Below are 25,016 nucleotides of genomic sequence, written 5' to 3'. Positions count from 1 at the left end.
GTTTTTTTCTCCAAACATTGTTGGTTGTAACACAGTAGTATATCCCTGCAAATAGCTGGCAATAATGTGCCAATAACTGAGTTGGGCATGTAAACAACCCCAAAAAGAAGACACTTCACTTAGTGTATAGGATTGCAGGGACTGTTATTAGGCAAAAATGGGTAAGATTTGTTGCTACCTTTTTTTGTGTGTCATGCTTTTGTTAAATTTCTCATGAAATCAATGTTTAGCCACTGATTAGTTTCCATCAGCCAATGTTGGCTCTGTGTTAGCATTTAAAGAGCTAGGTGGGATGTTGTCAATTTATAATTTCCTATGAATGCATTTTAAATTATTTGGGTGTTCTGAGGTAAACCAGATTAACAATTGCTATCCAGGGAATGTGTAAAAGACAGATGTCACTGTATGCTAGCTACTTCAATGACCTCTTCTGTCTCCTCGTATTGCATTGTTATTCAGGAAAATAACTTGCTGACCTGTGAAAGTGAATGCATACCAGACAGTGCTATTATAGCAAGGCCTTTAGTAATATGCATTGAGCAGACCTGTCACCTGACATTGGTATTTTGTCCTTAAAAGTTATGTCTGTATAGTTTGATCAATGTTATGAGTAAAGTATGACCACTATAATTTTCTCTATCCCTCCTGCCTTGTTAAATCTAGGTGGGTTCTTCTCCAGTCTCTTTTCTGGCCTGTTTGGCACCAGGGAAATAAGGATACAGATCCTGGGGTTGGATGGAGCTGGGAAAACTACAATCCTTAACAGACTTCAAGTTGGGGAGGTCGTCACCACTATTCCTAGTATTCTCAGTGCTGAGTAACATACTCAAACTGATGCTCTAACTTTGCATGCCAATACAATGGTATGTCTTGCAACAGATATATTTGTCACTGAAATGGTTCAAGCTAAGAATAACATACAGTACAAAGAGTTATGATTCACTTACAGTACTTGACATTTGTTGACTCTCCACTCTTTTTTTCCCCCAGCCATTGGCGTCAATGTGGAAACGGGAACATACAAGAATCTGACATTCCAGGTGTGGGATCTTGTAGGGCAGACCAGTATTAGGTATTAAGACATTCCTGACTTCAACTTATTTATTGTAGCATATGTCTCACACATCTGAAGATTGCAGCTGTCAGCAGTCAGTTTGTCAAGAGTCAACCAACCAATGTATTGGTTACACTAATGTTTCTTCTTGCATCTCTCTCTGTTTCAGGCCTTACTGGCACTGCTACTACTCCAACACTGATGCTGTTATCTATGTAGTGGACAGCAGTGACCAGGACAGGATGGGAATTTCCAAGTCTGAACTGGTGGCTATGCTTGAGGTATGAGGAATTTGGCTTTAGTAGCTTGTATATAAGTCTCATGGCTCACAGTTCTCTTCTTATCCATTAGTCTGATTAATCAGGCTGTAATAGACAATTAACTGGTATATACAGCCTGAAATGAATGACTGCAAAATCTTGTAAATGTTTCTTACAAGCCAGAATGTTGAGTAAAATTACAGTGCCTTGCAAAAGTATTCAGCCCCCTTGGCATTTTTCCTATTTTGGTGCATTACAACCTGTAATTTAGATTGATTTTTTTTTGGATTTCATGTAATGGACATACACAAAATAGTCCAAATTGGTGAAGTGAAATTAAAAAAATAACTTGTTTCAAAAAATTCAAATAAATAAATAAATAACGGAAAAGTGGTGCGTGCATATGTATTCACCTCCTTTGCTATGAAGCCCCTAAATAAGATCTGGTGCAACCAATTACCTTCAGAAGTTCCATAATTAGTTAAATAAAGTCCACATGTGTGCAATCTAAGTGTCACATGATCTGTCACATGATCTCAGTATATATACACCTGTTCTGAAAGGCCCCTGAGTCTGCAACACCACTAAGCAAGGGGCAACACCAAGGAGCTTTCCAAACAGGTCAGGGACAAAGTTGTGGAGAAGTACAGATCAGGGTTGGGTTATAAAAAAATATAAAACTTTGAACATCCCACGGAGCACCATTAAATCCATTATTAAAAAATTGAAAGAATATGGCACCACAACAAACCTGCCAAGAGAGGGCCGCCCACCAAAACTCACGGACCAGGCAAGGAGGGCATTAATCAGAGAGGCAACAAAGAGACCAAAGATAACCCTGAAGGAGCTGCAAAGCTCCACAGCGGAGATTGGTGTATCTGTCCATAGGACCACTTTAAGCCGTACACTCCACAGAGCTGGGCTCTACGGAAGAGTGGCCAGAAAAAAGCCATTGCTTAAAGAAAAAAAAAACTCCCCAAACATATGGAAGAAGGTACTCTGGTCAGATGAGACTAAAATTGAGCTTTTTTGGCCATCAAGGAAAACGCAATGTCTGGCGCAAACCCATCACCTCTCATCACCCTGAGAACACCATGGTGGCAGCATCATGCTGTGGGGATGTTTTTCATCGGCAGGGACTGGGAAACTGGTCAGAATAGAAGGAATGATGGATGGCGCTAAATACAGGGAAATTCTTGAGGGAAACCTGTTTCAGTCTTCCAGAGATTTGAGACTGGGACAGAGGTTCACCTTCCAGCAGGACAATGACCCTAAGCATACTGCTAAAGCAACACTAAAGTGGTTTAAGGGGAAACATTTAAATTTCTTAGAATGGCCTGGTCAAAGCCCAGACCTCAATCCAATTGAGAATCTGTGGTATGACTTAAAGATTGCTGTACACCAGCGGAACCCATCCAACTTGATGGAGCTGGAGCAGTTTTGCCTTGAAGAATGGGCAAAAATCCCAGTGGCTAGATGTGCCAAGCTTATCGAGACATACCCCAAGAGACTTGCAGCTGTAATTGCTGCAAAAGGTGGCTCTACAAAGTATTGACTTTGGGGGGTTGAATAGTTATGCACGCTCAAGTTCAGTTTTTTGTCTTATTTCTTGTTTGTTTCACAAAAAAATATATTTTGCATCTTCAAAGTGGTAGGCATGTTGTGTAAATCAAATGATACAAACCCCCCCAAAAATCCATTTTAATTCCAGGTTGTAAGGCAACAAAATAGGAGAAATGCCAAGGGGGGGTGAATACTTTCGCAAGCCACTGTACATTTGAACTTACTCTGCCGGTTGTCTGTGCGATTTGACCTTAAGCCGCTTGAAATTTGAGACAAAATATCCACAGGAAGGTATTGTTTACCAAACTTTTTAGAGTGCCGGTACTGTAATTTACATTTTTATCAACTGGCACATTCTTCGCCAAACCATGTACAGTGAGGGAAAAAAGTATTTGATCCCCTGCTGATTTTGTACGTTTGCCCACTGACAAAGACATGATCAGTCTATAATTTTAATGGTAGGTTTATTTGAACAGTGAGAGACAGAATAACAACAAAAAAATCCAGAAAAACGCATGTCAAAAATGTTATAAATTGATTTGCATTTTAATGAGGGAAATAAGTATTTGACCCCTCTGCAAAACATGACTTAGTACTTGGTGGCAAAACCCTTGTTGGCAATCACAGAGGTCAGACGTTTCTTGTAGTTGGTCACCAGGTTTGCACACATCTCAGGAGGGATTTTGTTCCACTCCTCTTTGCAGATCTTCTCCAAGTCATTAAGGTTTCGAGGCTGACGTTTGGCAACTCTAACCTTCAGCTCCCTCCACAGATTTTCTATGGGATTAAGGTCTGGAGACTGGCTAGGCCACTCCAGGACCTTAATGTGCTTCTTCTTGAGCCACTCCTTTGTTGCCTTGGCCGTGTGTTTTGGGTCATTGTCATGCTGGAATACCCATCTACGACACATTTTCAATGCCCTGGCTGAGGGGAGGTTCTCACCCAAGATTTGACGGTACATGACCCCATCCATCGTCCCTTTGATGCGGTGAAGTTGTCCTGTCCCCTTAGCAGAAAAACACCCCCAAAGCATAATGTTTCCACCTCCATGTTTGACGGTGGGGATGGTGTTCTTGGGGTCATAGGCAGCATTCCTGCTCCTCCAAACACAGCGAGTTGAATTGATGCCAAAGAGCTCGATTTTGGTCTCATCTGACCACAACACTTTCACCCAGTTCTCCTCTGAATCATTCAGATGTTCATTGGCAAACTTCAGACGGGCATGTATACAGTGGGGAGAACAAGTATTTGATACACTGCCGATTTTGCAGGTTTTCCTACTTACAAAGCATGTAGAGAGAGGTCTGTAATTTTTATCATAGGTACACTTCAACTGTGAGAGACGGAATCTAAAACAAAAATCCAGAAAATTACATTGTATGATTTTTAAGTAATTAATTTGCATTTTATTGCATGACATAAGTATTTGATACATCAGAAAAGCAGAACTTAATATTTGATACAGAAACCTTTGTTTGCAATTACAGAGATCATACGTTTCCTGTAGGTCTTGACCAGGTTTGCACACACTGCAGCAGGGATTTTGGCCCACTCCTCCATACAGACCTTCTCCAGATCCTTCAGGTTTCGGGGCTGTCGCTGGGCAATACAGACTTTCAGCTCCCTCCAAAGATTTTCTATTGGGTTCAGGTCTGGAGACTAGCTAGGCCACTCCAGGACCTTGAGATGCTTCTTACAGAGCCACTCCTTAGTTGCCCTGGCTGTGTGTTTCGGGACGTTGTCATGCTGGAAGACCCAGCCACGACCCATCTTCAATGCTCTTACTGAGGGAAGGAGGTTGTTGGCCAAGATCTCACGATACATGGCCCCATCCATCCTCCCCTCAATATGGTGCAATCGTCCTGTCCCCTTTGCAGAAAAGCATCCCCAAATAATGATGTTTCCACCTCCATGCTTCACGGTTGGGATGGTGTTCTTGGGATTGTACTCATCCTTCTTCTTCCTCCAAACACGGCGAGTGGAGTTTAGACCAAAAAGCTCTGTTTTTGTCTCATCAGACCACATGACCTTCTCCCATTCCTCCTCTGGATCATCCAGATGGTCATTGGCAAACTTCAGACGGGCCTGGACATGCGCTGGCTTGAGCAGGGGGACCTTGCGTGCGCTGCAGGATTTTAATCCATGACGGTGTAGTGTGTTACTAATGGTTTTCTTTGAGACTGTGGTCCCAGCTCTCTTCAGGTCATTGACCAGGTCCTGCCGTGTAGTTCTGGGCTGATCCCTCACCTTCCTCATGATCATTGATGCCCCACGAGGTGAGATCTTGCATGGAGCCCCAGACCGAGGGTGATTGACCGTCATCTTGAACTTCTTCCATTTTCTACTAATTACGCCAACAGTTGTTGCCTTCTCACCAAGCTGCTTGCCTATTGTCCTGTAGCCCATCCCAGCCTTGTGCAGGTCTACAATTTTATCCCTGATGTCCTTACACAGCTCTCTGGTCTTGGCCATTGTGGAGAGGTTGGAGTCTGTTTGATTGAGTGTGTGGACAGGTGTATTTTATACAGGTAACGAGTTCAAACAGGTGCAGTTAATACAGGTAATGAGTGGAGAACAGGAGGGCTTCTTAAAGAAAAACTAACAGGTCTGTGAGAGCCGGAATTCTTACTGGTTGGTAGGTGATCAAATACTTATGTCATGCAATAAAATGCAAATTAATTACTTAAAAATCATACAATGTGATTTTCTGGATTTTTGTTTTAGATTCCGTCTCTCACAGTTGAAGTGTACATATGATAAAAATTACAGACCTCTACATGCTTTGTAAGTAGGAAAACCTGCAAAATCGGCAGTGTATCAAATACTTGTTCTCCCCACTGTATGTGCTTTCTTGAGCAGGGGGACCTTGCGGGCGCTGCAGGATTTCAGTCCTTCACGGCGTAGTGTGTTACCAAGTGTTTTCTTGGTGACTATGGTCCCAGCTGCCTTGAGATCATTGACAAGATCCTCCCGTGTAGTTCTGGGCTGATTCCTCACCGTTCTCATGATCATTGCTACTCCACGAGGTGAGATCTTGCATGGAGCCCCAGGCCGAGGGAGATTGACAGTCTTTTGTGTTCCTTCCATTTGCGAATAATCGCACCAACTGTTGTCACCTTCTCACCAAGCTGCTTGGCGATGGTCTTGTAGCCCATTCCAGCCTTGTGTAGGTCTACAATCTTGTCCCTGACATCCTTGGAGAGCTATTTGGTCTTGGCCATGGTGGAGAGTTTGGAATCTGATTGATTGATTGATTGCTTCTGTTTACTCTCAGCTCATTACCTGTATAAAAGACACCTGGGATCCAGAAATCTTTCTGATTGAGAGGGGGTCAAATACTTATTTCCCTCATTAAAATGCAAATAAATTTATAACATTTTTGACAGGCGTTTGTCTGGATTTTGTTGTTATTCTGTCTCTCACTGTTCAAATAAACCTACCATTAAAATTATAGACTGATAATTTATTTGTCAGTGGGCAAACGTACAAAATCAGCAGGGGATCAAATACTTTTTCCCCTCACTGTATATATACAGTGCCTTCGGAAAGTATTCAGATCCCTTGACTTTTTCCACATTTTGTTACGTTACAGCCTTATTCTAAAATGGATTAAATAAATAAAAATCCACAGCAATCTACTCACAATACCCCATAATTACAAAGCAAAAACAGTTTTTTTTTGTGCAAATTTGTTGAAAATAAAAAACGGAAATACCTTATTTAGACCCTTTGCTATGAGATTACAGCCTCAATTCTTCTTGGGATGACGCTACAAGCTTGGAACACCTGTATTTGGGGAGTTTCTCCCATTCTTCTCTGCAGATCCTCTCAAGCTCTGTCAGGTTGGATGGGGAGCGTTGCTGCACGCCTATTTTCAGGTCTCTCCAGAGATGTTCGATCTGGTTCAAGTCCGGGCTCTGGCTGGGCCACTCAAGGACATTCAGAGACTTGTCCCGAAGCCACTCCAGCGTTGTCTTGGCTGTGTGCTTAGGGTCGTTGTCCTGTTGGAAGGTGAACCTTCACCCCAGTCTGAGGTCCTGAGCGCTCTGGAGCAGGTTTTAATCAAGTTTCTCTCTGTACTTTGCTCCGTTCATTTTTGCCTAGATCCTGACAAGTCTCCCAGTCCCTACCGCTGAAAAACATGGTGCCAGGTTTCCTCCAGACGTGACGCTTGGCATTCAGGCCAAATAATTCAATCTTGGTTTCATCAAACCAGAGAATCTTGTTTCTCATGGTCTGAGAGTCTTTAAGTGCCTTTTGGCAAACTCCAAGCGGGCTGTCGTGCCTTTTACTGAGGAGTGCCTTCCGTCTGGCCACTCTACCATACAGGCCCTATTGGTGGAGTGCTGCAGAGATGGTTGTCCTTCTGGAAAGGAGGAACTCTAGAGCTCTGTCAGAGTGACCATCGGGTTCTTGGTAACCTCCCTGACCAAGACTCTTCTCCCCCGATTGCTCAGTTTGGCCGTGCAGCCAACTCTAGGAATAGTCTTGGTGGTTCCAAAATTCTTCCATTTAAGGATGATGGAGGCCACTGTGTTCTTGGGGACCTTCAATGCTGCAGAAATGTTTTGGTACCCTTCCCCAGATCTGTGCCTCGACACAATCCTGTCTCTGCGCTCTACGGACAATTCCTTCGACCTCATGGCTTGGTTTTTGCTCTGAAGTGCACTGTCAACTGTGGGACCTTATATATAGAGGTGTGTGCCTTTCCAAATCATGTCCAATCAATTGAATTTACTACAGGTGGACTCCAATCAAGTTGTAGAAACATCTCAAGGATGGTCAATGGAAACAGGATGCACCTGAGCTCAATTTCGAGTCTCATAGCAAAGGGTCTGAATACTTGTATAAATAAAGTATTTGTTTTTATTCGTAATAAAACATTTAAAACTCCTAAAAACTTGTTTTTGCTTTGTCATTGTGGGGTATTCTGTGTAGGTTGCTGATTATTTATTTTTTTCAATCCATTTTAGAATAAAGCTGTAACGTAACAAAATGTGGAAAAAGTCAAGGGGTCTGAATACTTCCCGAAGGCACTGTATATATACACTACCAGTCAGAAGTTTGGACACACCTACTCATTTCAAGGGTTTTTCTTTATTATTCTACAATGTAAAAAATAGTAAAAATAGTGAAGACATCAAAACTATGAAATAACACACATGGAATCATGTAGTAACCAAAAAAGTGTTTAACAAATCAAAATATATTAGATATTTGAGATTCTTCAAATAGCCACCCTTTGCCTTGATGACAGCTTTGCACACACTTGGCATTCTCTCAACCAGCTTCATGAGGTAGTCACCTGGAATGCAGTTCAATTAACAGGTGTACCTTCTTAAAATAATTTGTGGAATTTCTTTCCATCTTAATGTGTTTGATCCAATCAGTTGTGTTGTGACAAGGCAAGGGGGTATACAGAAGATAGCCCTATTTGGTATAAGACCAAGTCCATATTATGGCAAGAACAGCTCAAATAAGCAAAGAGAAATGACAGTCCATCATTACTTTAAGTCATGAAGGTCAGTCAATACGGAAAATTTCAAGAACTTTTAAAGTTTCTTCAAGTGCAGTCGCAAAAACCATCAAGCGCTATGATGAAACTGGCTCTCATGAGGACCGGCATAGGAATGGAAGACCCAGAGTTACCTCTGCTGCAGAGGATAAGTTCATTCGAGTTACTAGCCTCAGAAATTGCAGCCCAAATAAATGCTTCAAAGAGTTCAAGTCACAGACACATCTCAACATCAACTGTTCAGAGGGGATTGTGTGAATCAGGCATTCATGGTCAAATTGCTGCAAAGAAACCACTACTAAAAGACACAAATAAGAAGAAGAGACCTGCTGGCTTCTACAATCCCCCGACCTCAACCCAATTGAGATGGTTTGGGATGAGTCGGACGGCAGAGTGAAGGAAAAGCAGCCAACAAGTGCTCAGCATATGTGGGAACTCCTTCAAGACTGTTGGAAAATCATTCCAGGTGAAGCTGGTTGAGAGAATGCCAAGAGTGTGCAAAGCTGTCATCAAGGCAAAGGGTGGCTATTTGAAGAATCTCAAATGTAAAATATATTTTGATTTGTTTAACACTTTTTTTGGTTACTACCAGATTCCAAATATGTTATTTCATAGTTTTGATGTCTTCACTATTATCCAACAATGTAGAAAATAGGAAAAATAAAGAAAAACCCTTGAATGAGTAGGTGTGTCCAAACTTTTGACTGGTATTGTAAATATATAGTGCAAATGATTTCAGAAGGGACAACATAACCATGGAACATTACACGTCACAAACGGAAGTATGAAAAATGTATGCACTCACTAACTGTAAATCGCTCTGGATAAGAGCGTCTGCTAAATGACTAAAATGTAAATGTAAATCCGAACGTTGTGACACGCCACTAGTTACCACAGCTACTGTCATAAACCCCGCCTATTTCAAAAATGTATCTTCTTACAATGTGATTTTTAACCTACCCCTTACCCCACTGCCAACCTTATGCCTAACCCTAAATTAAGAACAGAAGGCACATTTTTATTTTCATGAATTTTTACGATATAGCCAATTTTGACTTTGTTTCTGTGCTATCTAGTGTAAACACGCTGTAGGGTTTGGTAGAACAAGGACCAATTGAATCGTAATCGAGGTAAGGGGTGCTCTAGCTATGTACAATTATTCGTTTAGCTTTTTTTGAACTTTGATATAGATCAGTCTAACACAGCTAGCTAGTTAACACACGTCAACAACAACAGAGTACAACTTTGTTTTTTTGTTGTTTTTTTTACAGTCTGTTTAGCACATACTAGCTAACTTGCTAGCTAGCAGCGTCACACTTAACATTTGCTATCTCATAATGACTAACTAACTAGGTTAGCTCATTGCCAACAACAACAGAGTGCAACTTTGGTGCTTTTGTTTTGTTATTTTTACAGTCTATGTGCAGCACATAGTAGCTAACTTGCTAGCTAGCAGCTTCACACGTAACATTTTATATCTCAGAATGACTAGCGAACTAGGTTAGCTCATTGATGCGTTAGCCAATGTAACGTTTAGACGTCACGTTACCACAATATTCAAGCGTCTAACTCATTCGCTTCATGATTTATGTGGTCAACATAGCTAATGATGTCATTTCAGAGTCCAATACAGGTAGCTAGCTTACTTATATTTTTAAGTTAGCCTCTCCAGAGAAACGTTCTGATGTAACTTAGGTAGGTAGGATTAATGATATAGCAAACCTCGTTCAGACTGCTTGACTATGAGAAAGTAGACTGCTAACTTTGTAATTTAGCTACAAACATAAAAGGGTGTGCTTGTCTGAATGTGTGTTGGTTTGCACTTTGCAGCTTTGACAATGTGTGGACCACCATACACAAGCTAGTAGCTCCATCTTCGTAGACATGGACAGTACACTGGAGAACATGGAGCCCAGCAGTCCGCTTCGGGACTTGGAGGAACTAGACACCACAGGACCCCTGAATCAGGCATGCCTACTGAATGAGAGTGACTTGCTCTTTGGTGATCTCAGCGACGTTGTCACCCTCAACGAGCCCCCTGTCTACGTCCTCGAGACGCCTAGGTACACTGCTGCTGACCGATGTAGAGCATCGCTTTGGATAGGGTTATTATGATTCTGTATTTACTAGGAACACTTACTACTACCATTGGTGCCATAAAGGTCCAGGTCCTGTGTCTGTCTGTGTAGGTCCTAAGTTAATGTCTATAGCTATACTCCTGAAAATGTTATCCTTATGCTTGTGCAGCCCCCAGTACTTTAGAAGGAGACGGCGGTACAATGGGTTTGAAAACTTTGGATCTGTAAGTAGAATACATCCTGCAAGCAACAATTTACCTTAAAATTCAAGTGTGATACCAAGTCTTGCAACATAAATGAAAGTTGACTCACTGAATGTAGGCACAGCCTGACCTTGCCCTTTTCTTACAGGCTGCTCTCCTCAGCCCGCCTCCCAGTGGAGAGGACAAATCTCTCAGCAGGACCCCCACCTCTCATCAGACGTCAAAACGCAGGAAGCTGTCTGTGCCAGCCACCAGCATGAGAGGTGAAGCCAAACCGGGCACCTTGTGGGCGACCAGTGGTTTTGTACCCACTTTGTCACTCATGACAACAGACTCGTCTATGGTTACCTGTCTGGAACCTCCTCTCCCCTCCTCTATGCCTTGTTCTTATTCATCATCACCACCCTCATCCTCCCTTGGTGCGCCCCCTGCCTCACAGGCCCCAGTGGCAGAATCCACAGTGGAACCTGGTCCCACTAGTCACAGCAGAGGCAGGAAGAAGACCTCTAAAAGAGCGGTCTCTACCAAGTCCAGCTCCAAGGCCTCAGCATGTGCCCAAGCCCTAACAAACCCCACCACAGACTCGGTGTCATACCTGCTAAGCACAGAGAAAGAGAGGCATACTGCTGGCCTGGAGCTTCCTCTCTCTACAGGTAAGAAGATAATAGACAGAGATGCTTTGGAAAATGGTCACAACGGGGGACCAGCGTGTGTGTGTGTTTCAGGGGAAAGGGGTGTATGTGAGCTCCTTTAGCTAGGTCTTGACATTGGTTAAGCAAATCTCCCCATCCTTGCTCAATTTTGCATGCCTTCTGAAACTGCTACAACTGTATATGCATTCACACATCAATTCTTCTCTTGAGTTGGGCTCGGGGATGGAACAACTGTTGAACATCTGAGTTTGTGGGGGAAGGGTGGGGAGAGTGCCACATCTGTTGCTAAGGGGTAATGATGTTAGGGACAGTACAGGATGAATCACAATAATTGTTTCCCAAAATAATAATTGCTTGGCAAAAAATACACTTTTTGTAATGCTAGTCCAGGGCTATAGGTAACAATCCCTCGTATTAATGTGCCTACACTATTACGCATATTATTCATTAATTGTGGAAATAAATTAAGATATGCAAGATTTTTTTATATATATACAGTACCAGTCAAAAGTTTGGACACACCTACTCATTCAAGGGTTTCTTTATTTTTGCTATTTTCTACATTGTAGAATAATATTGAAGACATCAAAACTATGAAATAACACATTTGGAATCATGTAGTAACCAAACAAATGAAAATATATTTTATATTTGAGATTCTTCAAATAGCCACCCTTTGCCTTGATGACAGCTTTGCACACTCTCGGCATTCTCTCAAACAGCTTCACCTGGAATGCTTTTCCAACAGTCTTGAAGTAGTTCCCACATTCTGAGCACTTGTTGGCTGCTTTTCCTTCTCTCTGTGGTCCGACTCATCCCAAACCATCTCAATTGGGTTGATGTCGGGGGATTGTGGAGGCCAAGTCGTTACAGTTTACATTTTAGTCATTTAGCAGATGCTCTTATCCAGAGCGACTTACAGTTTGTGAGTGCATAAATTGTTTCATACTGGCCCCCCGTGGGAAACGAACCCACAACCCTGCCGTTGCAAGTGCCATGCTCCACCAACTGAGCTACACGGTCATCTGATGCAGCACTACATCACTCTCCTTCTTGGTAAAATAGCTCTTACACAGCATGGCGGTGTGTTGGGGCATTGTCCTGTTGAAAAACAAATGATAGTCCCACTAAGACCAAACCAGATGGGATGGCGTATCGCTGCTGAATGCTGTGGTAGCCATGCTGGTTAAGTGTGCCTTGAATTCTAAATAAATCACAGACCGTGTCACCAGCAAAGCACCCTCACACCATCACACCTCCTCCATGCTTTACGGTGGGAAATACACGTGGAGATCATCCGTTCAGCCACACCGCGTCTCACAAAGACACGGCGGTTGGAACCAAAAATCTCAAATTTGGACTCCAGACCAAAGGACAGATTTACACCGGTCTAATGTCAATTTCTCGTGTTTCTTGACCCAAGCAGGTCTCTTCTTCTTATTGGTGTCCTTTAGTAGTGGTTTCTTTGCAGCAATTTGACCATGAAGGCCTGATTCACGCAGTCTCCTCTGAACAGTTGATGTTGAGATGTCTGTGACTTGAACTCTGTGAAGGATATAATTGGGCTGCAATTTCTGAGGCTGGTAACTCTAATGAACTTATCCTCTGCAGCAGAGGTAACTCTGGGTCTTCCATTCCTGTGCCGGTCCTCATGAGAGCCAGTTTCATCATAGCGCTTGATGGTTTTTGCGACTGCACTTGAAGAAACTTTTAAAAAGTTATTGAAATGTTCCGTATTGACTAACCTTCATGTCTTAAAGTAATGATGGACTGTCGTTTCTCTTTGCTAATTTGAGCTGTTCTTGCGATAATATGGACTTGTTTTTTTAACCAAATAGGGTTGTGTTCTGTATACCCCCCTACTGTGTCACAACACAACTGATTGGCTCAAACTTTTAAGAAGGCACACCTGTTAATTGAAATGCATTCCAGGTGACTACCTCATGAAGCTGGTTGAGAGAATGCCAATAGTGTGCAAGCTGTCATCAAGGCAAAGGGTGGCTATTTGAAGAATCTCAAATATAACATATATTTTGATTTGTTTAACACTTTGTTGGTTACTACGTGATTCAAATCAAATTGTATTTGTCACATACAGTGGGGAAAAAAGTATTTAGTCATCCACCAATTGTGCAAGTTCTCCCACTTAAAAAGATGAGAGAGGCCTGTAATTTTCATCATAGGTACACGTCAACTATGACAGACAAATTGAGGGGAAAAAATCCAGAAAATCACATTGTAGGATTTTTAATGAATTTATTTGCAAATTATGGTGGAAAATAAGTATTTGGTCACCTACAAACAAGCAAGATTTCTGGCTCTCACAGACCTGTAACTTCTTCTTTAAGAGGCTTCTCTGACCTCCACTCGTTACCTGTATTAATGGCACCTGTTTGAACTTGTTATCAGTATAAAAGACACCTGTCCACAACCTCAAACAGTCACACTCCAAACTCCACTATGGCCAAGACCAAAGAGCTGTCAAAGGACACCAGAAACAAAATTGTAGACCTGCACCAGGCTGGGAAGACTGAATCTGCAATAGGTAAGCAGCTTGGTTTGAAGAAATCAACTGTGGGAGCAATTATTAGGAAATGGAAGACATACAAGACCACTGATAATCTCCCTTGATTTGGGGCTCCACGCAAGATCTCACCCCGTGGGGTCAAAATGATCACAAGAACGGTGAGGAAAAATCCCAGAACCACACGGGGGGACCTAATGAATGACCTGCAGAGAGCTGGGACCAAAGTAACAAAGCCTACCATCAGTAACACACTACGCCGCCAGGGACTCAAATCCTGCAGTGCAAGACGTGTCCCCCTGCTTAAGCCAGTACATGTCCAGGCCCGTCTGAAGTTTGCTAGAGTGCATTTGGATGATCCAGAAGAGGATTGGGAGAATGTCATATGGTCAGATGAAACCAAAATATAACTTTTTGGTAAAAACTCAACTCGTCGTGTTTGGAGGACAAAGAATGCTGAGTTGCATCCAAAGAACACCATACCTACTGTGAAGCATGGGGGTGGAAACATCATGCTTTGGGGCTGTTTTTCTGCAAAGGGACCAGGACGACTGATCCGTGTAAAGGAAAGAATGAATGGGGCCATGTATCGTGAGATTTTGAGTGAAAACCTCCTTCCATCAGCAAGGGCATTGAAGATTAAACGTGGCTAGGTCTTTCAGCATGACAATGATCCCAAACACACCGCCCGGGCAACGAAGGAGTGGCTTCGTAAGAAGCATTTCAAGGTCCTGGAGTGGCCTAGCCAGTCTCCAGATCTCAACCCCATAGAAAGTCTTTGGAGGGAGTTGAAAGTCTGTGTTGCCCAGCGACAGCCCCAAAACATCACTGCTCTAGAGGAGATCTGCATGGAGGAATGGGCCAAAATACCAGCAACAGTGTGTGAAAACCTTGTGAAGACTTACAGAAAACGTTTGACCTGTGTCATTGCCAACAAAGTATTGAGAAACTTTTGTTATTGACCAAATACTTATTTTCCACCATAATTTGCAAATAAATTCATAAAAAATCCTACAATGTGATTTTCTGGAAAAAAAATTCTCATTTTGTCTGTCATAGTTGACGTGTACCTATGATGAAAATTACAGGCCTCTCTCATCTTTTTAAGTGGGAGAACTTGCACAATTGGTGGCTGACTAAATACTTTTTTCCCCCACTGTACACGTGTTTAGCAGATGTTATTGCGGGTGCGAAATGCTTGTGCTTCTAGCTCCGACAGTGCAGTAATATCTAACAAGTAATATCTAACAATTTCACAACATATATATATAGTAAGGAGTGGAATTTAAGAATATATACAAAAATGGACAAGCAATGACAGCGCAGCATGGACTAAGATATATTAGAATATTCCATATGTGTTATTTCATAGTTTTGATGTCTTCACTATTATTCTACAATGTAAAAAATTGTATAAAAAAAAAAAAAAAAACTTGGATGAGTAGGTGTGTTCAAACTTTTGACTGGTAGTGTATATATTTTTGTAATAACAGTATACAATACAATCGAGGTGAGGGCGTTGGAAATGCTTTTGGCTGTTAATCTGCTTCTGTTCTGTAGGTGGCACTGTGTGCTATATTTAAAGGATGAGTCCCAATCTCTCAAAGGCCCTAGGATCCAGGTGGACAGGGGTGGTCAGTCTGTCACTGGGACGACAACCCAACTTGGGATGGGGGGAGGTTTTAGTGGGTGGAATAGTGGAGAACAATTGGAGGTTTACTCAGTAGCAGTGCAAATATCATTGTACAGCTATATGGACACTGAATCATTATGTTACCTTTTATTGGGAAGTTTACAAACATATACAGTGCATTCTGAAATTATTCAGACCCCTTCCCCTTTTCCACATTTTGTTACGTTATAGCCTTATTCTAAAATGGTTTAAATAAAACATTTCTCAGCAATCTACACACAATACCTCATAATGACAAAGCGAAACCAGGTTTTTAGCAAATGTATAAAACATTTAAAACCGATACCTTATTTACGTAAGTATTCAGTTCCTTTGCTATGAGACTCAATTGTGCTCAGGTGCATCCTGTTTCCATTGATCATCCTTGAGATGTTTCTACAACTTGATTGGAGTCCACCTGCTGTAAATTCAATTGATTGGACATGATTTGGAAAGGCACACACCTGTCTATATTAGGTCCAACAGTTGACAGTGCATCTCAGAAGAAAAACCAACTCTTCCTAGAGCTGGCCGCCTGGCCAAACTGAGCAATCGGGGGAGAAGGGCCTTGGTCAGGGAGGTAACCATGAACCCAATGGTCACTGACAGAGCTCCAGAGTTCCTCTGTGGAGATGGGGGAACTTTCCAGAAGGACAACCATCTCTGCAGCACTCCATCAATCAGGCCTTTATGGTAGAGTGGCCAGACGGAAGCCACTCCTCAGTAAAAGGCACACGACAGCCTGTTTAGAGTTTGCCAAAAGGCACCTAAAGGACTCTCAGACCATGAGAAACAAGATGTTCTGGTCTGATGAAACCAAGATTGAACTCTTTGGCCTGAATGCCAAGCGTCACGTCTGGAGGAAACCAGGCACCGCTCATCACCTGGCCAATACCATCCTTACGGTGAAGCATGGTGGTGGCAGGGACTGGGAGACTAGTCAGGATCAAGGGAAAGATTAACGGAGCAAAATACAGAGAGTTCCTTGATGAAAACCTGCTCCAGCGTGCTCAGGACATCAGACTGGGGTGAAGGTTCACCTTCTAACAGGACAATGACCTAAGCACACAGACAAGACAACGCAGGAGTGGCTTCAGGACAAGTCTCTGAATATCCTTGAGTGGCCCAGCCAGACCCCGGACTTGAACCCGATCGAACATCTCTGGAGAGACCTGAAAATAACTATGCAGCAACACTTCCTATCCAACCTGACAGAGCTTGAGGATCTGCAGAGAAGAATGGGAGAAACTCCCCAAATACAGGTGTGCCAAGCTTGTAGCGTCATACCCAAGACTACTCGAGGCTGTAATCGCTGCCAAAGGTGCTTCAACAAAGTACTGAGTAAAGGGTCTGAATACTTATGTACAGTGGGGGAAAAAAGTATTTAGTCAGCCACCAATTGTGCAAGTTCTCCCACTTAAAAAGATGAGAGAGGCCTGTACATGTCATCATAGGTACACGTCAACTATGACAGACAAATTGAGGAAAAAAAATCCAGAAAATCACATTGTAGGATTTTTTAATGAATTTATTTGCAAATTATGGTGGAAAATAAGTATTTGGTCACCTACAAACAAGCAAGATTTCTGGCTCTCACAGAACTGTAACTTCTTCTTTAAGAGGCTCCTCTGTCCTCCACTCGTTACCTGTATTAATGGCACCTGTTTGAACTTATTATTAGTATAAAAGACACCTGTCCACAACCTCAAACAGTCACACTCCAAACTCCACTATGGCCAAGACCAAAGAGCTGTCAAAGGACACCAGAAACAAAATTGTAGACCTGCACCAGCCTGGGAAGACTGAATCTGCAATAGGTAAGCAGCTTGGTTTGAAGAAATCAACTGTGGGAGCAATTATTAGGAAATGGAAGACATACTAGACCACTGATAATCTCCCTCGATCTGGGGCTCCACGCAAGATCTCACCCCGTGGGGTCAAAATGATCACAAGAACGGTGAGCAAAAATCCCAGAACCACACGGTGGGACCTAGTGAATGACCTGCAGAGAGCTGGGACCAAAGTAACAAAGCCTACCATCAGTAACACACTACGCCGCCAGGGACTCAAATCCTGCAGTGCCAGACGTGTCCCCCTGCTTAAGCCAGTACATGTCCAGGCCCGTCTGAAGTTTGCTAGAGTGCATTTGGATGATCCAGAAGAGGATTGGGAGAATGTCATATGGTCAGATGAAACCAAAATAGAACTTTTTGGTAAAAACTCAACTCGTCGTGTTTGGAGGACAAAGAATGCTGAGTTGCATCCAAAGAACACCATACCTACTGTGAAGCATGGGGGTGGAAATATCATGCTTTGGGGCTGTTTTTCTGCAAAGGGACCAGGACGACTGATCCGTGTAAAGGAAAGAATGAATGGGGCCATGTATCGTGAGATTTTGAGTGAAAACCTCCTTCCATCAGCAAGGGCATTGAAGATGAAACGTGGCTGGGTCTTTCAGCATGACAATGATCCCAAACACACCGCCCGGGCAACGAAGGAGTGGCTTCGTAAGAAGCATTTCAAGGTCCTGGAGTGGCCTAGCCAGTCTCCAGATCTCAACCCCGTAGAAAATCTTTGGAGGGAGTTGAAAGTCCGTGTTGCCCAGCGACAGCCCCAAAACATCACTGCTCTAGAGGAGATCTGCATGGAGGAATGGGCCAAAATACCAGCAACAGTGTGTGAAAACCTTGTGAAGACTTACAGAAAACGTTTGACCTGTGTCATTGCCAACAAAGGGTATATAACAAAGGATTGAGAAACTTTTTTTATTGACCAAATACTTATTTTCCACCATAATTTGCAAATAAATTCAATGTGATTTTCTGGAATTTATTTTCTCATTTTGTCTGTCATAGTTGACGTGTACCTATGATGAAAATTACAGGCCTCTCTCATCTTTTTAAGTGGGAGAACTTGCACAATTGGTGGCTGACTAAATACTTTTTTTCCCCACTGTAAATGTGATATGTCCGTTTTTAATTTTTAATACATTTGCAAAAATTTCTAAAAACCTGTTTTTGCTTTGTCATTATGTGGTATTGTGTGTAGATTGTTTTTCCCCCCTCATCAATTTAATCGATTTTAGAATAAGGCTGTAACGTTACAAAATGTGGAAGAAGTCAAGGGGTCTGAATACTTTCCGAATGCACTGTATGTGCATATTATGTGTGAGTGAGAAAAAATAAATGAAGGAGTGAGTGTGTGTGTGTTAGTGACAGTGTGTGTGAGTGTAGGGCTCTGTGAGTGTGCAAATATTGAAATAAAAGGTAAATAAAGATACAAGGTAAGCTCGGTCTGTGTAGCTATTTATCAGTCATATATCTCTGGGATAGAAGCTGTTCAAGAGCCTGTTAGTGTCAGACTTGATGCACCTGTATCTCTTGCCGTGCGGCAGCAGAGAAAATAGTCTGTGGCTTGGGTGGTTGGGGTCTTTGACGATTTTCCAGCTCTTCTTTTCACACCGCCTGATATAGAGGTCCTGAATGGCAGGGAGCTCGGCCCCAGTGACGTACTGCACAACCCTCTGTAACGCCATGTGATCGAGGGCGGTGCTATTGCCATACCATGCAGTGATGCAGCCAGTCAATATGCTCTCAATGGTACAGCTGTATAACCTTTTCAGGATTTGAGGGCCCATGCCAAACTTTTTCAACCTCCTGAGGGGGAAGAGGCACTGTCACGCCTTCTTCACGACTGTGTGTTTGGACATTTACCTGACGTTAACTCTGCAAATAGCATTGCTGGGTGATCTGAAAAGTCATAGTCAGTCGATCAATTATATAATAATACTCTTAGCAAAAATGTTTTCTATTTCATTTACAATCTGTAGAAACTATGATAATTGAAAGGTTCTGAACATTTGTGAAACAGCGCGGTTGAAAAATATATGGCAAATAGAAATTAAAACTGGATGGTGTTCAGAGATGGATGGGAGGAGGGGTTGAGGATAGCTGAAGGATGGGACTAAAAACAAACAAAAGATAACTCATGTAAAATATACTGTGTCTGTATATAGTATGTATAAGCTGGAAGTAGAAGCCTAAGTGTTGTTGTCCATTAGTTTACTCCAATTTGGGGAGGTGTGGTAGGGTAAGAAAAAAAATCAAATAAAAAATAAGATAATAGACATACTAAGGTGAAAAGACACTTGTGGTCCTCTGTAGCTCAGCTGGTAGAGCACGGCGCTTGTAACGCCAAGGTAGTGGGTTCGATCCCCGGGACCACCCATACACAAAAAAATGTATGCACGCATGACTGTAAGTCGCTTTGGATAAAAGCGTCTGCTAAATGGCATATTATAATATTATTATTATTATTATTATTATTATTATAAAAGAATGAGAAGGGCTTACCAAGAAAATCTTCCAAAATGACAAATTCAAGGTAGAAAGGAGTTGGAGCGCTCAACAAAAAAAGCAGCGATTTTATTTTAGCTCACTTTAATCCGTTGTACAGAATGCGAAGATGTGCCTGAGATTTCAACATCAAGCTGTCTTCCTCAGAGTGGAAGTTAGAGGTAGTTTCGCAAGCCAATGTTAACTAGCGTTAACGCAATGACTGGAAATCTATGGGGATCTGCTGGCATGCTAGTAGATACCCATACACTTCCAATCATTGTACCAACACTAGTTAGCATTGGCTCACGAAACTACCTCAAACTTTATTCATACTGGACACAGAGACATAAAAATGGTATCCAGGAGTTCATCTGACTGGGGAAGTAGACAAAATCCCAAAGTATCCCTTTTAAGGTGACTACCCATTGACCAACCTGATTCAAACAGGATCCACAGACAACAGTAGAACAATAAGTGTATCCTTGGTGTGTCTCTCTGGACCTTCTGACTGCTCTTTTCTCTCTACAGCTGATGCAATGCTGACCAAATATGACGAGATAGTCATCAGTGACAATGATGATGACGTCTTTGTCGAGGCAATGGTTCTCTCAGCGCAGTTGGAGGAAGATGAGGCGTTTGCCCACAGTCTTCAGGTAGGGAAAACTCTAACGGAACCACTATCTCTGTTAAACAAACTTGCTTTAAGTCAACACAGTGGTCTACAACACACTGGTGGATTCTCTACTAAAAGTACATTTCATTTGAATCAGTACATTGGAACTGAGTTAATGATTTGAAAAGTTTCACAGAAACCCATAAAAGCCTTACTCTCCTGATAGGTCTGTGTGATTTACATTTTAGTCATTTTAGCAGACGCTCTTATCCAGAGCGACTTACAGTTAGTGAGTGCATACATTTTCATACTGGCCTCCCGTGGGAATCGAACCCACAACCCTGGCGTTGCAAGCGCCATGCTCTACCAACTGAGCTACACGGATTTGTGATGATAGATTTGTGTTCTCTCTCTGTAGGAACAGTTTGACAGAGAGGAGCAACTGCAGCAGGAACAAAGGAGACAGCAGGAGGCCATGCCGCCCAGCAGACCCCACCACCACAACTACCCAGTGAGCAATTTTCCCTCATATCCTTTGCTAGTTAGTGAGGTATTAGCCCAGTTATAGATAATTTGTAGTCAGCAATTGGGGAGTGATTGCTTTCTACAAGAGCACAAAACGTGTACATTTCTTAACAATTTTTTTTGTCTTAAAGGGGCATTGTTATATTTTGAGGCAGGCATGAATAAGCTAAGTAGCCAATAGGCAGAGGGTAGCATAATTTGTCTGATTCTCTGTAATAATGGTATGGGAATAATAATGCATTTTATTTTGTAAAGTGGTTTCTTGCATCAAACAACACAACAACATCTTCAGTCACCTTCTTGTCTGAGTGGATAAAGGTTAATGTCAAGCCCTGCATGTTTTTTTCAAAAGTCTCACGGAATGTATGCCTACATTGAACACAACACATTGGCTCCTACTGTAGGCTGAATAATAGAACAGCTATTTCCATGTTAAAATGTTATGGGATGCATTTTCTCCATTGTTTTTGATGGTAGGCCACTCTGGTAGGCCTACATTATGAACAAATAGCCACAGTAGCCTAGACCACTGTTAAAACTAACTAAAGAGGGTACAGCCTCGGTGTTCACAGTAAACGCTCGCTGGAAGTTGCACAGAATTTTCACAACGTTCAAGTTCGCGCTCAGCAGACCTGACATTTGTGCGAAGATTTTTTGAGGGAACATTGGCGGTGAGTATTATGTCTCTGCTGTCTTGGTTGGACCAGGTCTCTCTTGAAAAATACATGTTATCGTCGACAGATTTTTCACCTAGTCGGCTCGGGGATTAGAACCAGCGACCTTTCAGTTACTGGCCCAAAGCTCTTAAACGTCAGGCTACCTGCCGCCCTCAATGTGACACTGAATGGGGATTTTATTTGTATTTTGAATTGCGCTGCTGTGGGACTTGGTCTAATTGCTTTGCTGTCTCTCCTCAGTATGATCCTCACTTGGGGATGAACTGGATGTCTCCCTGGCCCTCAGCAGTGAACTACGCAGCTTTTCCCCATCAAGTCACAGGATTAGAGGAAGGTATGTTTCTTGAACAACAACCACAGTATTGTGAAATGTACTGGTAAGCTTGATGCACTACTTAGTTAGAAATCAGTTTTGTTGCTGTGTAGTATGTGTCATAAGTGTGTGTAGTGATCAAACCATGTTTGATAAGTGTGTGTTGAATCATTCAGAGTTGATGGGCCGGTGCAGAGGAAGAGGCCGCTGTCGTGCTCCACATCGCAGAAACCCCCGTCATGCAGTCCCTGCCCTATTTGATGACAGCCAAGGAGACAACTATGAGGTACAACCTGCCTGGGTCAATAAGCAAAATAAACTAAACTTAAATCCTCCCCATGTAGATTACATTGATTTTCCTTCAATCATTCATATGTAGGATGATATAGATCTTACATTTAGCAGTTATGTTCTCACATTGATTGCTGCCCTGCGTCGGTATTAACCATTGAACGTGCAGTCGATCGTTTACTAATGTCACTGTGTATTGGTTAATGTTTGTATGCTCTGTTTTGACCACTCAGGCTCTACTGGCCTTTGAGGAGGGCCAGGGTGCTGTTGTGGCCAAGAAAACCCTGAGTGAGAGGGAGATCGAGAGGCTGCCTACGAAAACCTACGACCCAGCACATAGTGCGGGAAAGACACAGTAGGTCCCACAACGACGTACTGTTTACGCCTCTCCATATTGTCAGATAAATATGATCTGCAAAGGGTTGTGTGAGTCCAGCCAAAGCAGTAACACATCTGATTCAACTTATCATAGTCTTCAATAAAGAAGCATTGCAGTTCACCAGTCCCAATTCAAATACATTAATTTACTTGCTCAGAATATCAGCATGCTTTGGATGTTTTAGTTCATGCATTCAGGACAGAACCATGCCAGAGTGACTGTATTCTGTTTTAGTGTTCTTCACCAGTGGTAATGTTTTCCTCTGTACAGGTGTCAGATCTGTTTCTCGGACTACACAGAGGGGGAACTGCTGAGGATGCTCCCTTGTCTCCATGACTATCATGTGCAGTGCATCGACCGCTGGATAAAGGTACAGCACATTGCGCTTTGTCTATGGTGCAATGTAAGCAGGCCCCTACACACAAACACAACATATTTAGACAGCACTGTGTTACAATGCAGTTACAGCACAACAGTTTGTGCTTTCTCGCCCATTTTAAAATGTCAAACAACATTGTTAACAATTGAACCTTGAAGTTAGACTAGGTAAATACTGTGTACTCCTGAGTGGCGCAGTGGTCTAAGGCACTGCATCGCAGTGCTAACTGTGCCACTAGAGATCCTGGTTCGAATCCAGGCTCTGTCGCAGCCGGGAGAATCATGGGCGGCGCACAATCATCCAGGGTAGGGGAGGGAATGGCCGGCAGGGATGTAGCTCAGTTGATAGAGCAGGGTTGTGGGTTCGCTTCCCACGGGGGGCCAGTATAAAAAAAAAAAAAAAAGATATGTATTCACTAACTGTAAGTCGCTCTGGGTAAGAGCGTCTGCTAAATGACTCAAATGTAAATGTAATGTAAATGGAAAACTACAAGATAACATGAAATCCATTTGAAAAAATACACCTTGTTGTTTTCTGTTGGCAGGAAAACACCACGTGCCCTATCTGCCGAATTGACATATCGGAGTGCTGTGGTGACTGAGCCTGAGGGACCACAGAACACATACCTCACTGGACAGGACAACCTCTCGTGTGTTAAGGTCATACTGTGTCTTACTGTTTGAAGATCAACCTTCTACAATAACATTAATCACCAGATGTGAGTTTAAGTGTATTTTTTATTTTTTTTATCAACTTAAAAATAATCCCCCCACATCAAGCTGTTCTACTTGAATACGAGAACTCAGGATCGGATCGCTGCTATTTTTTGGTATTCTCATTCCACATTTAATGTTTTATTCAGATAAATAAATAAAACAATTCTGAAAGGTTTTTGTCTGGAATAATTTCTGAGAAAGGTTCTCAAAGGAAGGTTCATGCATAGTGGTTTTGGCAAAGTTGATCTGTGTAAAAATAGTTATTGTATAAAAAAGAAAAAGCAATACTACATTTTTTTTGTGACATTTTAGTCATTTAGCAGACACTCTTATCCAGAGCGACTTACAATTAGTGAGTGCATACATTTTTCATACTGGCCCCCCGTGGGAAACGAACCCACAACCCTTGCGTTGCAAGCGCCATGCTCTACCAACTGAGCTACAGGAGCCCCTATACAGTATACTGTTTCAAGCATGTTTGGAACCTGTTTGTTTTGATAAGTCTTATTTCAGAAGGAAAGCATACCAAACAGCATATACTATTGTGAATGGTTTTATGTACAGTGAATGCACTGTCATGGCGTCTCTTGAACATTTCTATGGCCTTCAATCTTTCTGGCATTTTATGGGATAGTCTGATGGCTTCTAACCTCTAGAGTCTAGACCCTTCTTAATAAAACCTCTTTATAGACGGCACCATAACTTTGTCTGATTGACTGAGTCAAGTGTGGCCATTTTTTACCTGTATTTATCCAGGCTAGTTAATAAAGGTAGACTCGGCGATATGACGTAGATGCAGAAAGTAAACAGCATAGAGGGTCAATTTCATCAAAACAACTAACAGTGAGTTTTGACAAGAGCCGGCTCCTACTCTTGACAACGCTTCGCTCCAATGCTTCGCTTGAAATTTGCATAAAGTAGAGCAGAGCTCAACTTTTTCTACTGCTCCACTTACAGGGTTCTCGCAGCTAACCTTCCCACAATCCTAGGCACATTTCTCTGCGTGCCCTCGTTGAAAATTAAAATGGGCGGAACTTCTGCTGAATTCGTTGTTGGTGAAAACCCTACCTAAGATCGTTGAAGCGCGAGGCTCAACTTCTCTGCTGTTTTGATCCAGTGGCTACCACGCTCTAACAGCGTGAAGCGAACAATTGCACATGCGCAGATACTGTGTGTGACTGTGAGAGCGAAGTATTGCATCTCGCTCATTTCAATATCTGCAGTACTGCTCGTGGCAACATAATTTAGCTGAGTCTACCTTTTT

The 25,016-nt window shown here is 42.4% G+C and overlaps 2 protein-coding genes across 2 annotated transcripts; both read left to right on the top strand.

The window, feature by feature from the left end:
* The first annotated feature begins 51 nt into the window (after positions 1-51).
* Positions 52-1,341, top strand: LOC121531222 (ADP-ribosylation factor-like protein 1). Its single transcript, XM_041836475.1, has 3 exons — positions 52-801; positions 991-1,072; positions 1,224-1,341. Exons 1-3 carry the CDS (start codon positions 618-620, stop codon positions 1,339-1,341), a joined length of 384 nt encoding a protein of 127 aa, XP_041692409.1. The 5' UTR covers positions 52-617.
* Positions 1,342-9,327: 7,986 nt separating this feature from the next.
* si:ch211-59o9.10 (uncharacterized protein LOC561841 homolog) lies at positions 9,328-23,927 on the top strand. The gene is made up of 11 exons (XM_041838051.1): positions 9,328-9,522; positions 10,223-10,455; positions 10,640-10,694; positions 10,822-11,326; positions 20,388-20,512; positions 20,891-20,983; positions 21,915-22,008; positions 22,164-22,273; positions 22,512-22,633; positions 22,928-23,027; positions 23,581-23,927. Exons 2-11 carry the CDS (start codon positions 10,277-10,279, stop codon positions 23,635-23,637), a joined length of 1,440 nt encoding a protein of 479 aa, XP_041693985.1. The 5' UTR covers positions 9,328-9,522; positions 10,223-10,276; the 3' UTR covers positions 23,638-23,927.
* The last annotated feature ends 1,089 nt before the right edge of the window (positions 23,928-25,016 follow it).

The sequence above is a fragment of the Coregonus clupeaformis genome, chromosome 19, assembly GCF_020615455.1.
Source record: "Coregonus clupeaformis isolate EN_2021a chromosome 19, ASM2061545v1, whole genome shotgun sequence".
Classification (NCBI taxonomy): domain Eukaryota; kingdom Metazoa; phylum Chordata; class Actinopteri; order Salmoniformes; family Salmonidae; genus Coregonus; species Coregonus clupeaformis.
The sequence above is the reverse complement of the archived record's forward strand: the minus strand, read 5'-3'. Positions and strand labels throughout refer to the sequence as shown.